We start from the raw sequence: 14,241 nt of genomic DNA, 5'->3' as shown, positions 1-14,241 counted from the left end.
CCAGTTATTCTCTGTGCTCTATTAGTGTTGACTGCTCTATTAGAGTATCTTTAGCCAAACCTTATACTTACAGTTACTAGATATATATATATATATATATATATAGCTCTCTTTAAGTGTTAGAGTTGATATCTTATAGTTTTATGTTCTATATCTGCAGAGCCCTATAGCTAGGTTCCATTTTCACTGTGTGAAAAATTGCTAGGAATGCAGCAATTGTGCTGGCATAATTTCAGGTATGTGTGAGATCAGGAATTATGCTAGCATTTTGAGGTGTTTATAAAGCTTTAACAGTAGGAAAATCTGCAGATTGCACATGCAATTCAGTTAAAAGATCGAGATACTCTATTAAATAGAGCAGTCAAAAATTCTAATAGAACAACCACTGAATATTATTTACTCTAATAAAGCAGTCACCAGTCACTCAACCGATGCCACAAGACATTTAAAACCCCACTGGTCTTATTTTACTGTTGTCTCAGGTGTTAGTTAATTGTGCAAGGTGGAGAGGCAAATCGTTAATATGAAGCATCCTTCCATAATTCCTCCCCCCAAAATTTGAATCAATAGTTCAAAAGTATGCTGTGGTTTTTGAACTATTCATCTAAACTTATTACGATATTAAGTTGCACATGTCAAGCACGTGCATGTACACACACTGCACATGTACACATGCACATACACACAAGTATGGCTGTAAATGTTGTGTGAGATTGCCTTGACGGTGGAAGATTTGTCCACAAGGGCATTCAAAGTGTGTGTTTTGAACTTTCCATTGACCATTGTAGAAGTTTAAATGATGAGATCGATCACCTTGACGACCAGCCACATCCAGTCTCCAACACACACACACACGCACACGCACACATTGAGACATTTAGATCCCAAATATTCAGTAATCATTTTACCAACTTTGAATATAGGTGACAAATTTAGGCTAGGTCGGTGAGGGGATCTTATCTCAAGGTGCAGACCCTAGAACTGAACCCACTGATGCATGGTCCAAAACAATTTTTTTTTGGTTTATTTTCCTGTCTTGAAAGAAAAACCATCATTAAGAACACACAATTACAAATGGACACATGCGACTATATATCACAGTACAAACACAAAACAACAAATAAACATTATTAACAAGGACATAACTAAATCAAGTGCCGTTCTATCCAAGACAATCACAAGCTAAAAATATGTTGTGATGAACTGCTAGTTTTTCTGAGTGGCCTTGCTCTTACAGTGCAAATATCCTCACTGTTCATAGCTATACCCACACACTGACTGAGTCCTCGTGTTAATTTTAGCTATTTATTATGACGTATGAATATCTAACTTTATCCGGGGTACTGTCTGCCCACTAACAATTATATAAAAATAAAATAAATTTTGTAAAGGGGCGGGTGCCACAATCTACTGTAGGGGTGGGCAATACTAGTAAATTTTGCTTCGATACAATTCAAAGTACTTTTGTCATGGTATTGATGAGTATTGATATTGATACTGAGTACTTGTGATTTTTGTACTTAATAGTACCTATAAGCTTAATTAGTGAGCCCCACAGTGCTGAAATTTTCTCAGTGATGACTGGTGGGTTGAATAAAGCTTGCATTATAGTACAGTAAATGGCTGAAACATTCCATTGTTTAGTATTTACATCTCGGTTTGCATCTGTAACACATGCACAAAATATCACGTGATCACCAAAGTAATAGAAATTTCTGAAAGTACTCGATACTTCTAGCTAGAGATCGGGGAGGACATTCCAAAAAAAAGAAAATAAAGAAGTACTCGATACCAAAGTTTGGACATTCTAGTATCAGTATCGGTATCGATATTTTATTACTTGTATCATAGCTATGCTTGTATCAGGGGCGGATCTAGGATTTATAAAGGGGGGGCTAACTCAAGGTACTAATCTCTTGGGTAGAGGTGTATGAAGCACACTTCCCAGCATGCAAAGCATGCTGGAACTAGATGTTTCCAGTAAATGTTCTATTAGAGTAGTTAGCTGACTGCTCTATTAGAGTATCTCGATCCTGTACACCTCCAATGCTGATCCAGGTCCTTGTTGCATAATACCTTGGAAAGATGTTTATAAGGTGGTTTTATGAGTATTTGTATTATTAGTGATCATATAATTATGCTAAGACAAAATTTCATTGTAGTACTCAGCATATTGATAAAGTAAAGCCTAAATATGAAGGGGGGGCTTCAGCCCAAAGCCCCTCCCCCCCCCCCCCCCCCCTGGATCCGCCCCTGCTGTATCGCCCACCCAGGTTCCCTGCTCGCGGTAAACACCTCGTAAAGTAGATCGATACTGTATGGCTGTGTACTGTATTCATCACTGACACTGTATGGTTTCATATTACCAAAAAAAAAGTAAAAGCAGGGGACATTTTTCTAGTCTCGCGTGGCCAGACCGCTTTTTCTCGGCACGGCGCTTATAATGCAATCAATAAGCGCCGTGCCAAAAAAAGGGTAGTCTCGTGCCCATCCGGGCTCGCGCTAATGCACTGTTTGCGCATTAGCGCGAGCCCGGCTGGGCACGAGACTAGAAAAAGGGGTCTGGCCACGCGAGACTAGACATTTTTTCGGTCATGTGCTTTAATTATGCTGAAGCCATATTTTTTAGTTGAGGGAAATAATAAGTAGTCACCAGCCCTTATAGCATAAATTATAGACACACACTGTCTATAATCTATGCTTCAGTAGCTAGCAAGTAGAGTGACAAGTCCCGAGGACAAGTCAAGGACTCAGGGTAAGTCCATTCAAAACGGTGACATGATTAAACATGTATATTGCCTTAACATGTACAGCTCCGGCTCAAGAGATGTCAGCTTGGTTAATTTTCGTCTCTTACGTTGTTCTTCTTTCCATCAACACTAGCAGTGCTTTTGTAATCGTGCGGCAAAACACTGACAATGATATGGACGCGATATGTACTACAACTAGTCCGTGTACTGACCTACAACCTGCCCTACCTGAGATGAGAAGTGGTTCCACACTAGTTATAAGTGCTGGTACTAACTACACATTATCCTATGATGATGCAATGACCATGTATGGAATGGAGTCAGTTAGTATAGTAGGAGATGGATCTGCTAACACTATTATCACGTGCGACGGTGATGCTGGCCTGGCATTTATTAATGTACACAACATCACTATTGCCAACTTGACTTTAGTGGGGTGTGGTGCTTGGAGGAACAGTACGACACGAAATGGTACCTACAACCACACCTTGATATTTCAGTGTGGTATTTACTTTCTGGATTGTAGTGATGTAACAATGTATGACATCATATTACGTGATGGACCAGGGACTGGTGTGATGATGTATGACACAATAGGAATAGTCACCATAACAAATAGTCACTTCTTAAATAACAAAGTTCCAAGCAGTAAGGTAGAAGAGTTCCCTGGAGGTGGAGGAGTGTACATAGAATTTTCCTACTGTAAACCTGACACTACTGACTTTACAGCTTGTGATCCAGCAGTAGTAGCCAATGCACACTACAGTATTCATAATTGTACATTTGTTGAAAACATCGGCACATCAATAAGACAGAAAACTACAAACTACATAGCCCCAATTGGCTCTATTCACCAACAGTTTGGTCGTGGTGGGGCTGTGTCGATATACCACAAGGGAAATGCCACAAACAATACCATCATGATCACTGACTCACTTATGCTTAATAACAGGGCAGTGTGGGGAGGTGGAATATGTAATGATGTACTGGATGCTGCACAGAATAACTCAGTGATTCTCAGGAATGTAACATTTAGGGGAAATTCATGTCCACTGGCTGCAGGAACAGGAGGTGGTGGTATCAGAATACACTTTTTCCCACAAGTGAGCATGCCAAGAGATGTATTTACTATTTCAAATTCTATATTTGACTCTAATTCTGCCTATTACGGTGGTGGAATATCAGTGTCTATGAACCGAGAGAAGGGTGTATTTGTAGCAACTAATGGCATTACACTGGAAAATTGTACATGGGTGAATAATGTTGCACGTGTTGGAAGTGCTGTTGACTTATCATCAAGTTTTGATATATCAGAGGGCCAATTGGCTATACCACTACTAAGTAACTGTAACTTTACCAGTAATAGCAATTCTTATACCAACAATGTAGTACAACCACTTGGTTTAGGAGCTGTACATTCAAATGCAGTTTCTATTACTTTTACTGGAAGAAATTATTTTATCAAGAATGATGGTACAGCACTAGCTGTAACTGATGGTGTTATAGATTTTATTAAACAAGCTTCAGGAATATTTCTGGATAACCACGGACTGCGAGGAGGGGCCATGGCTTTGCTAGGGAGCACAGTGTTACGTGTTTATCCCAAAACAACACTATTGTTTGAGAGAAATGAGGCCACAGATAGAGGAGGGGCCATCTATTCTTTGTCTGTTGGTGTCCGAGATGTACTGAATTCCTTCAAGTGTTTTATTCGATATCATAATTATGTGCTGGCACCACAACACTGGCAAACTAACTTTACATTTATCAACAACACTTCTCCTAATCCTGGCCATGCCATCTACTGTACCACACTGATACCATGTTCTTGGGGTGACTCTTCCTTTGTCCTAACACCTGAAGTGATAAATGAAACATTTCGTTGGAACAATGTTTTCACTTATAGTAATGATGATGAGGACACTATTGCTACTGACCCAGCTAATGCTAACCTTATTACAAACACACTCAGTTTTTCTCCAGGACAATTGTACAATCTGAATGTTTCTATTACTGATGATGTTGGTGTATCACGTAGGACAGTATTGTTTGTTCACAGCGCCAATGATTCTGTTGCTAATGTAGCAGATACTTCAACGTTTGTATCTGATAATTTAGTTGAAGTTCATGGTTCTCCTGGTCAACAGTTTCAACTGGACTTTCAGACAATCACCACCAGAGTTTTATCATTTTCTCTTAACACCACTTTGTCCAGGTGTCCACCAGGCTTCTATTTTCCGAGAAATACCGATTCTTCCAGCAATGAATGCAAGTGTTCGATATACGATAGTAAACAAAAGTACAATGATATTCCATTTTGTGATGAAAAGGCACTACAAGCATTTCTCCAGCCACACTTTTGGGCAGGATACATTGACAATGATGTACTAGTAACAGCAAGTTGTCCTGCTGGATACTGTTATACTAAGGGAAACAACAGAATTCCATTGCCTACTGAAGCCAATAAACAGAAGCTTGATGAACTAATTTGTTCTCCTAAAAATCGTGAAGGAATCCTGTGTGGTCACTGTAAGCCAGGATATTATGTGTATGCCAATTCAAAAGATTACGAATGTGGTTTGTGTACATTAGAATCTGGCATGGTGATACAGTTTTTTGTCAAGTTTGTTCCCCTCTTCATATTTTTACTTACTATAATATTGATGGACATCAACCTTGCTGCAGGCCAGTTAAATGCATTTGTCTTTTTCTCCCAAATGTTACACACACTAAATATACATGCTGGAGGACAGATCACTGTGTCTGATGCAGCTAAGCCATTTGTGGAGTTTTACCAGTTCTGTTATGGAGTGTTCAACTTACAGTATATTGAATCACTTGATAGTTTCCCTAGCGTATGCACATTTAAATACGAGAGTGCTCTAACTTCCATAATACTTGACTATGTGACAGCTTTGTGTCCAGTTATCGTCATTTTTATTGTGTGGTTTATCATGTACACATCGGATTACTGTGTCTTCATGGGCCAACGAAACATTTTGGGTAAAGTGGCATTTAGAGTACGTCAGTTTTATCGGAGAGTCAAGCCTAACAAAAAGATCTCACTCAGTCAATCATTCTTTCGAGGACTAGTCACCTTTTTAGTATTGTCTTACACAAAATTCACTTTAGTTACTCTCTCCATATTAACACCAGCTTACCTGTCAGGTCCTGGAGGAAAGAGTTATGGTCTTGTGGTCAATTTGGATGGAACACTGGAGTATTTTGGAACTAAACATTTAGCATATGCTTTACCAGCTGTTATTGTCTTGGTACTGTTTGTGCTACTTCCATTGGCTGTGATGGCCATGTATCCACGTGCGTGTAATGCACTGGGACTACGAATTCACAAAATGATGCCGTTCTTTGATGCACTCCATGGTTCGTTCAAACATGACCGCCACTACTTTGCATTGCTTTACTTCATCTATCGGTTAATACTAGTAGCCATTTTTACATTCACACCTGAAGTACAGCAACAATATGTGCTCCAGCAAGTCATCTGTATTGCCATAGTAATGTTGCATGTGACAATGAAGCCATACAAGAAGAATTTTCACAACGTCATAGATGTTTGTCTGCTAGCTCTTATTCCAGCTGTGATCAGCATTAGCTCTTTTCAGTTGTTTAATGTTAACAATTTTAATGGGGTCAATCAGTTTGCCATGGTTATCCAAATTATTCTCCTTTATCTTCCATTGCTTTACCTTGGCTTGGTAGTTTCATACAAAATATACCAGAGGAAAAAAGGCTGCAATGGTATGGAGGTCTTGATGGGGTCTCAACCCCACTCTCGATCTTACGAAGATATGCCAGCCAGAGTGCTCAACTCTATGTCATACTCAGAGTTTAGTGATGGTAGTTTCCAGGAGGAGTACCAAGTATATGAAGACCAAAAGAAAATTGACGATAAATTGTAGTAGTGTACTAATCTGTGTGTGTATTCCATCCAGTCATTGTATTGCTTGTTGTATACAAACTTGCCTATGGTAAATATTGTTGACATTGGTTGTAAGCTAACACTACTGAACAGAAAGTAACTTATGTAATATGTTAACCAAGAAACCTCATATTACATCAAGTTACTTTTTGCTACAGCCAACTAGCTAGCTACAGTATAAAATGTGTTATTGTAATGTTTGGATTTTGGCACAAATGGCACCCCATATAGCCTGGCCACATGTTTGAAGATGTGAGTGGTAATTAAACCATAGAACAACAGTTTGATGATGTTGGGACAGGCTTATATAGTTACTAACTGTCACTAGGATTAAAGGAACATGATAATTGCCGGTCTGTAGTCCACACATCATGTGCACACATTTCCTGTGCTCAGTTAGGATGAGGCCATACAAGTACATAACACAAGCAGACGTGACAAAACCTTCCAATTGCCACGACTACACAAATCATAACTTGACTTGTGAAAAACGAAACTTAGTCAGCCTAAAGCTGCTGAGTACATGCAATAATGTTGCCAAGTCTAGAGATATGGCATAAGACTGGTTTTGTGAGACTGGGTCACATAATATCATGGTTGTTGCACTGATTATCACATCAAGTATACAGGAGGATGAGAAACTAATAATTAAGCTTACGTGACTTTAGCTGAAATTTACAGACATTGCAGCATATAGCTCTACACCTTATGAGTGCTAGTTAATTGAGCGTAAAAGTAATAATGCAGTCAGTTAACATTAGTGGAGCTACATGCATATAGTAGTCAGTGATATGTGAGTCAGCTCGGTCTACCTGGCAATGTGATTCTGCCGAGACTATAATTATGCTTCAATCAAGTAAATCAGAATTAAGAAACAAAAACTTGAAAACAGCTATATATATACTAAAGTACCCAAACTCAATGATGTAGATGGGATGCTTACACACAATTAGTAATGTATACAGTTCTGTTAAGATATAACACACAAGGACAACATTATTAATTGTATATAACTTCCACGCTTTAAAATTTTTTATCAACATTTGGTCTTCATACAATTGGTAGCTATTAACGAGCTGTTGAAAAGCTAATGGAGTATAAAGAAGAATGGATAAAACATTTGATTGAGCTAATAGATGTGTGTAGGCTAAGCATAACACTTGATATATGGTGGCATATAAGGTATAAAAAGTACACTTAGCATGACAACATAATCATGACAAAGTGTTACAATTATATATATACCCAGTTTAATAAACAGTGTAGGTAAAGATAGCATTGTACAACCTAAATTTATAGCTATCTAGAGTAGCACGTACACTTCTTTGGATCCAGTATCCTATACTCGATTGTCTTATGTGTATAGGTGTATGTACATGTCTCTGTGTGGTGTGTACATAATCTACATATTATGTGTTAATGTGAAACAAAAAAACTATAATTGCAAAATTACCTGATAAACACTCAGTAATGCTTTATTGTTCACCAGTTACTGCATAAATTTTAAAAACATTGAAATGCTCTAATGCAACATGCAGTCAAGTAGCTAATTACTCTAACACAGCATTCACAGCTGCAGTTGAATCGTAACTTTCACTCTGCAGTTAGTTATGCAGCTTAAAGCATTGAATTTACTATTTTGATACAATTCAATGTCATGGGTTCTAAAACCTTAAAACATATTTCAGAAGCATGTCATCATGCAGACACTTTATTTATGTACGGTACACTATGTACAGTATGCATGCTTATTATGGTACATCATGAACTTCCAGCTGTACACTCTAAGCCATGTTTATAACAGTGGGAGAGTAACATAACCATGACAAAAGTGCTACAATTACACTTGCCAATGGGCTGTTATGCATGGTAACACTCTAATGAAAAGTGACTGTTCTATTAGAGACTGTAATGAGTCTATTAATGTATTCTATGTAACTTTTAAGCAGTTGCTCTACATATAGCTATACTTTGAAGTATCAAACTAATATGCTAACATAGCATTTAGCATATATTATTATGCTTTTTATTATCCTTCATATATTAGATACAGCTAGGCCTACAACTTAAATAAATTATAGCAAATACACCAGCAGTTAAATCCTGAATTATTCACCCTGCAGTTAGAAAATCAGTTTTAAACACCGATTCATTATGCTCGTTACAATTCTTTACGCCTGCATGCACTTCTACTTGAAAACCTCAAAGTCCAATACAATTATAGCATGAACTTACCTTATGCCTATATAAACAGTACAATCTTAGCTACTCTTATAGCGCCGGGGGGAGTATCTACACTTCACAAGTGCTTTCATTTATTTATTATTTGCTTTACAGCATACATTATATGTATGGTATGACAAATTGGCTATGCCATATGTTTTAGCATCCCTTAGCTACAAGGAGAAATTTGATAGTACAGGTCCCACAGAGCTGTGTGGCCAGAGGTGTGTGGGCATAAGAATAGGGTCGGGCAATACAGGGAAGGGAAGTGAGTGTCAAATTTCTCAATACTGTGGCTAAGCACCAACCAATGACTCTAATTAATTGATGCGTACAAATTTTCCTTTTTCCCCATCAACCATCAAAATTAATCATGGAACCAACTCCCTGCTGATGTAATTAATTCCTCTACCCCTAATGAGTTTTGCAATAACTTAAATAACTTTTATGATCACACCTGTGCGTTATAATCATTTGATTGTTGCATGCACAGTAATCGAGACAGTAATAAATATAATATATATAATAATAAGAAGCTTGTCATCCACTCTGGCGGCGCCCTTCCATTCGCAAAAGTAAGCGAAGGGGGCGGGCGCCGACAGAATACCATGTCCCCACCTCGAAAAAGGGGTTTGAGGGGTTCATTTGTTACCTATAGTAAAAATAATTTTGGTTCAGCAAACTGCTGCCGTCAAAAGCCCCAGGGGTGAGGCAAGATGTATTCCCAGTACGCGAATGGGGACCGGGGAGTGGGGCTTGACATTGATAGGTGCATATAAATATATGCTAACCTGCCTGCTGCTAGCTAATAATGCGCAGAATAAAATCAGCTTGCATGCTTGCACTTCAAGTCGAATATGTAGCAAAGTTGGTTCGAACTTTAATACTTCACACGCAACTCATTCTCGATCATGTGATATTAGCAGATTCCCTTATATATACGTCAGATCGGAGGCGGTTCTCTTGCCATTTTTGCCTGTCTTTGCATGCGCTTGAGATCAAGAAGTGAGTCCATATCTATCCCGTACGCATCGGCTATATTGTGTTGTTTTTTTCCTCATGTAGGCTGTAGACATGCACAAGATTGCCTGGCTGGTCGTATTTGCCAGCATCGCGATGCACCATGCCATTGTGATCGTACAAAACACTGACAATGATATGGACCCGTTATGTAGTACAGCTATCCCATGTACTAACCTACAACCTGCCCTACCTGAGATGAGAAGTGGTTCCACACTAGTTATAAGTGCTGGTACTAACTACACATTATCCTATGATGATGCAATGACCATGTATGGAATGGAGTCAGTTAGTATAGTAGGAGATGGATCTGCTAACACTATTATCACGTGTGACAGTGATGCTGGCCTGGCATTTATTAATGTGCACAACATCACTATTGCCAACTTGACTTTAGTGGGGTGTGGTGCTTGGAGGAACAGTACAACACAAAATGGGACATCAAATCATACGTTCATGTTTCAGTGTGGTATTTACTTTCTGGATTGTAGTGATGTAACAATGTATGACATCATATTACGTGATGGACCAGGGACTGGTGTGATGATGTATGACACAATAGGAATGGTCACCATAACAAACAGTCACTTCTTACGTAACAGAGTGCCTCCTGAAAATGTGGAGAAGATCCCAGGAGGTGGAGGTTTTTATATAGAGTTCTCCTACTGTGAACCGAATACCACTGATTTTGAAAATTGCGAACCTAAGCCAGGGCTACAAGTTAATTCCTACTACTTGTTTAATAACTGTGTGTTTGCCAAGAACAATGGCACTACTGTTAGGCAGGATGTAACTAACTTCATATCACCACTGCGTGGCAGTCACCAACAGTTTGGTCGGGGTGGAGGTATTTCTGTTCATTTCAAAGGCTATGCCACAAATAATAGCATCGTGATTGTTGATTCTGTAATGGTTAACAATGGAGGATTATGGGGTGCTGGACTTCTTGTAGATGTGTTAGATTATTCTGTGAACAATTCAGTGATAGTTAAACGTGTTAACTTTACCAGTAACTTGTGTCCACTGAATTCCGGAACAGGAGGAGGAGCTATTAGAATACACTTCTTCCCACAGGCACTTAGCCCTGGAAATGTTCTCAACATCACGGACAGTATATTTGACTCTAACTCTGCTTACTATGGAGGTGGTATTTCATTGTCGACTAACCGAGAGGGAGGTGTACTTTTTGCAACCAATGGGATCACTCTAGAGGGCTGCTTGTGGCAGAACAACATTGCACGTGCAGGTAGTGCTATCGACCTCTCATCTTATCATGATGTTCCTGAAGGTCAACTGGTCACTCCAATAATTAGAAATTGTACGTTCTATAGAAATACCAACTCTTATACGAACAATGTAGTCCAGTCACTTGGTTTAGGTACATTACATTCTGATGGTATTCCTTTTGTGTTTTATGGTGACAATTACTTTCAGGAAAATGATGGCACTGCTCTTGCTGCAACAGACGTGATTGTAGACATCAAGGAAAATGCCTCAGCTGTGTTTTATCGTAACATGGGACTACGGGGTGGTGCTATAGCTTTGTTAGGGAGTACAGTTCTACGTGTGTTTCCAAACACTAAACTATTGTTTGAGGAAAATTCAGCCACTGATAGAGGAGGTGCTATTTATTCAATTTCAGTTGGACTCAGAGACATTGTCAACTCTCGAAAGTGTTTCATTCGTTATCACGATTATACTCTTGGACCACCAAACTGGAAAACCAACTTTACATTCATCAACAACATTTCCCCAAATCCAGGCCATGCCATTTACTGCACAACTCTGATACCATGTTCCTGGGGGAAGTCTTCAATAGTAACTACTCCTGAAGTTCTAAGTCAAACATTTCGTTGGAACAACAGTTTCTTTTACAACAATGACCACAATGATACGATTGCAACTGACCCAGCTAACACTGATCTAACTTCAAATACACTTAGCTTTGCTCCTGGAGCATCACATGATCTCAACTTTTCAATAACAGATGATGTTGGTATTCCACGCAAGACAGTGCTATTTACTCATGTCAACACTAGAGATAATGAGACTGCTGTTGTTCCTGACATATCTACATACATTTCTGACAATTATGTTGAAGTGCATGGCTTTTTAAATCAGCAATTCCAGATGAATTTTCAGACAATCACCACAAGGATTTTATCATTTTCTCTTAATGCTACTCTTGCTACGTGTCCCCCAGGTTTCTACCTCCCAAGAACTGATGATCCTTCCAACAGTACATGCACATGTTCAGTGTATGATGATGATCAGAAATACAATGTCATTCCGTATTGCGACGAAGCCAACTCTCAAGCATTTCTCAAGCCTCACTTTTGGGCTGGATACATCAAAGATGGTACTGTGTTAGTGACTGCTAGATGTCCAGTGGAGTACTGTTATGTTGCACCAATTGGCAGAATTCCATTACCAAGCCAAGCCAGCAATGAGAAACTTGATGAATTATTTTGTTCTCCTAAAAATCGTGAAGGAGTCCTGTGTGGTCGCTGTAAGGCAGGACATTATGTGTATGCCAATTCAAAGGACTTGGCATGTGGACGCTGTACAGTGAATTCAGGTATAACTATTTATATTTTTGCCAAGATTATCCCTCTTCTTGTGTTTTTACTAACTATTGTATTATTGGATATCAATTTAGCCTCAGGACAATTAAACACGTTTGTATTTTTCTCTCAAATGTTGCCATCTCTGAACTTATATGCTGGTGGACAAATCACTATTGCAGATGGTGCAAAACCTTTTGTGGACTTATATCAGTTCTGTTATGGAGTGTTCAACTTGCAGTATTTTGAATCACTTGACAGTTTTCCTGGTGTATGTACATTTAAATACAAGAGTGCTCTCACCCCAGTGACACTCGAGTACATCGTGGCTGTCACCCCAATTGCTATTATGTTCCTTGTATGGCTTATCATGTACACTTCAGATTACTGCGTCTTTATGGGCAAACGAAATGTGGTTGGTAGAATGGGCCAACAACTACGCAAGCTCTACCGAAAAGTAAAGCCTAACAAGAGTATTTCACTGAGTGAATCCTTCTTCCGAGGTATTGTCACATTTTTGGTACTATCATACAGCAAGTTCACACTGGTTACCCTGACCATATTGACACCAGCTTACCTGTCTGGTCCTGGTGGAAAGAACTACGGTGTGGTGGCCAATCTTGATGGTACAGAAGACTATTTTGGTCAAGGACATTTACCATATGCCATACCAGCTTTGTTTGTGCTGATATTTGTTGTGTTACTCCCACTAGCTGTGATGGCCATGTATCCACGTTTGTGTAACATGTTAGGATTACACGTTCACAGAATCATGCCTTTCTTCGATGCTCTTCATGTTGCCTTCAAACACAATTGCTATTACTTTGCTCTGCTCTACTTTGTGTATCGGTTGATCTTGGAGGCCATTTTCACCTTTGCTTATGAAGTACAACAACAGTACGTTCTTCAGCAGACCATCTTGATTATCATTCTGATGGTGCATGTCATGAAGAGGCCATACAAGAAAAACATTAACAATATTGTGGATATTTGTCTGCTAGCTCTAATGCCAGCCCTCATCAGCATCAGCTTCTTCCAACTGTTCAATGTTACCACCTTCAATGGTATAAACCAGTTTGCTATGGCTGTTCAGATTATACTACTGTACCTGCCATTGATCTACATCACTGTGATAACTGTACGGAAGTTTTATTGGTGGAGACGAAGGTATTCAGAATCCATTACTTCTTCCACTACAACATCATCAACAGATGGGTATAACAACATACCAGCAAGAGTGTTAGAGTCAATGTCCTATTCTGAGTATGATGACAGTGAGAGCTACCGAGTCTACTCCGAACAACACCAAGATAAGGAATTTTAAATGACAAATGTGTAAGCAGTAATACTGCTCAATAATTCTTACCGGATACAAAGCTGTTTGACATAAACTATTTATAATATCATCACCTTTTGTAATTATGTATAATGTAAACATGTTACTGACACATTAATTTATTAGGGGTTTGCCCTAGTTGATGACATTTTGTGACAGCTATGTGGCAAAGATCACACATTACTCTTTAAAGCAATTATTAGCACTTTGCTCTGCTGCATATCACTTTTTAGTTGCCAATTTCTGGCTATATGTTCAGGAAATATAAAGATGTCAGCTCATAGCATAGCATAGCTGGTACCTCATGTTATTTATCCATTAGGTGATTAGCAATTATGAGTATTTCATGATATCTAAACATGAGGGTCTGATCATGCAACCATGAAAGAGTTTGTAAAGCCAAGACTT

The 14,241-nt window shown here is 38.9% G+C and overlaps 2 protein-coding genes across 2 annotated transcripts; both read left to right on the top strand.

Moving 5' to 3' along the window:
* The first annotated feature begins 2,601 nt into the window (after nucleotides 1-2,601).
* On the top strand, nucleotides 2,602-6,755 carry LOC136243092 (uncharacterized). The gene is made up of 2 exons (XM_066034605.1): nucleotides 2,602-2,755; nucleotides 2,814-6,755. The coding sequence occupies exon 2, from the start codon at nucleotides 2,828-2,830 to the stop codon at nucleotides 6,668-6,670; it is 3,843 nt and encodes a 1,280-aa protein (XP_065890677.1). The 5' UTR covers nucleotides 2,602-2,755; nucleotides 2,814-2,827; the 3' UTR covers nucleotides 6,671-6,755.
* Nucleotides 6,756-9,727: 2,972 nt separating this feature from the next.
* Nucleotides 9,728-14,154, top strand: LOC136243093 (uncharacterized). Its single transcript, XM_066034607.1, has 2 exons — nucleotides 9,728-9,918; nucleotides 9,979-14,154. Exon 2 carries the CDS (start codon nucleotides 9,988-9,990, stop codon nucleotides 13,819-13,821), a length of 3,834 nt encoding a protein of 1,277 aa, XP_065890679.1. The 5' UTR covers nucleotides 9,728-9,918; nucleotides 9,979-9,987; the 3' UTR covers nucleotides 13,822-14,154.
* Nucleotides 14,155-14,241: the final 87 nt, after the last annotated feature.

Source organism: Dysidea avara, chromosome 13 (genome assembly GCF_963678975.1).
Source record: "Dysidea avara chromosome 13, odDysAvar1.4, whole genome shotgun sequence".
NCBI lineage: Eukaryota > Metazoa > Porifera > Demospongiae > Dictyoceratida > Dysideidae > Dysidea > Dysidea avara.
Note: the sequence above shows the minus strand (reverse complement) of the source record. Positions and strands in the feature narration are given on the sequence as shown.

Coding starts and splice junctions, on each gene's coding strand:
- LOC136243092 (XM_066034605.1), top strand. CDS start 2,828: ATGTCAGCTTGGTTAATTTTCGTCTCTTACGTTGTTCTTCTTTCCATC.
- LOC136243093 (XM_066034607.1), top strand. CDS start 9,988: ATGCACAAGATTGCCTGGCTGGTCGTATTTGCCAGCATCGCGATGCAC.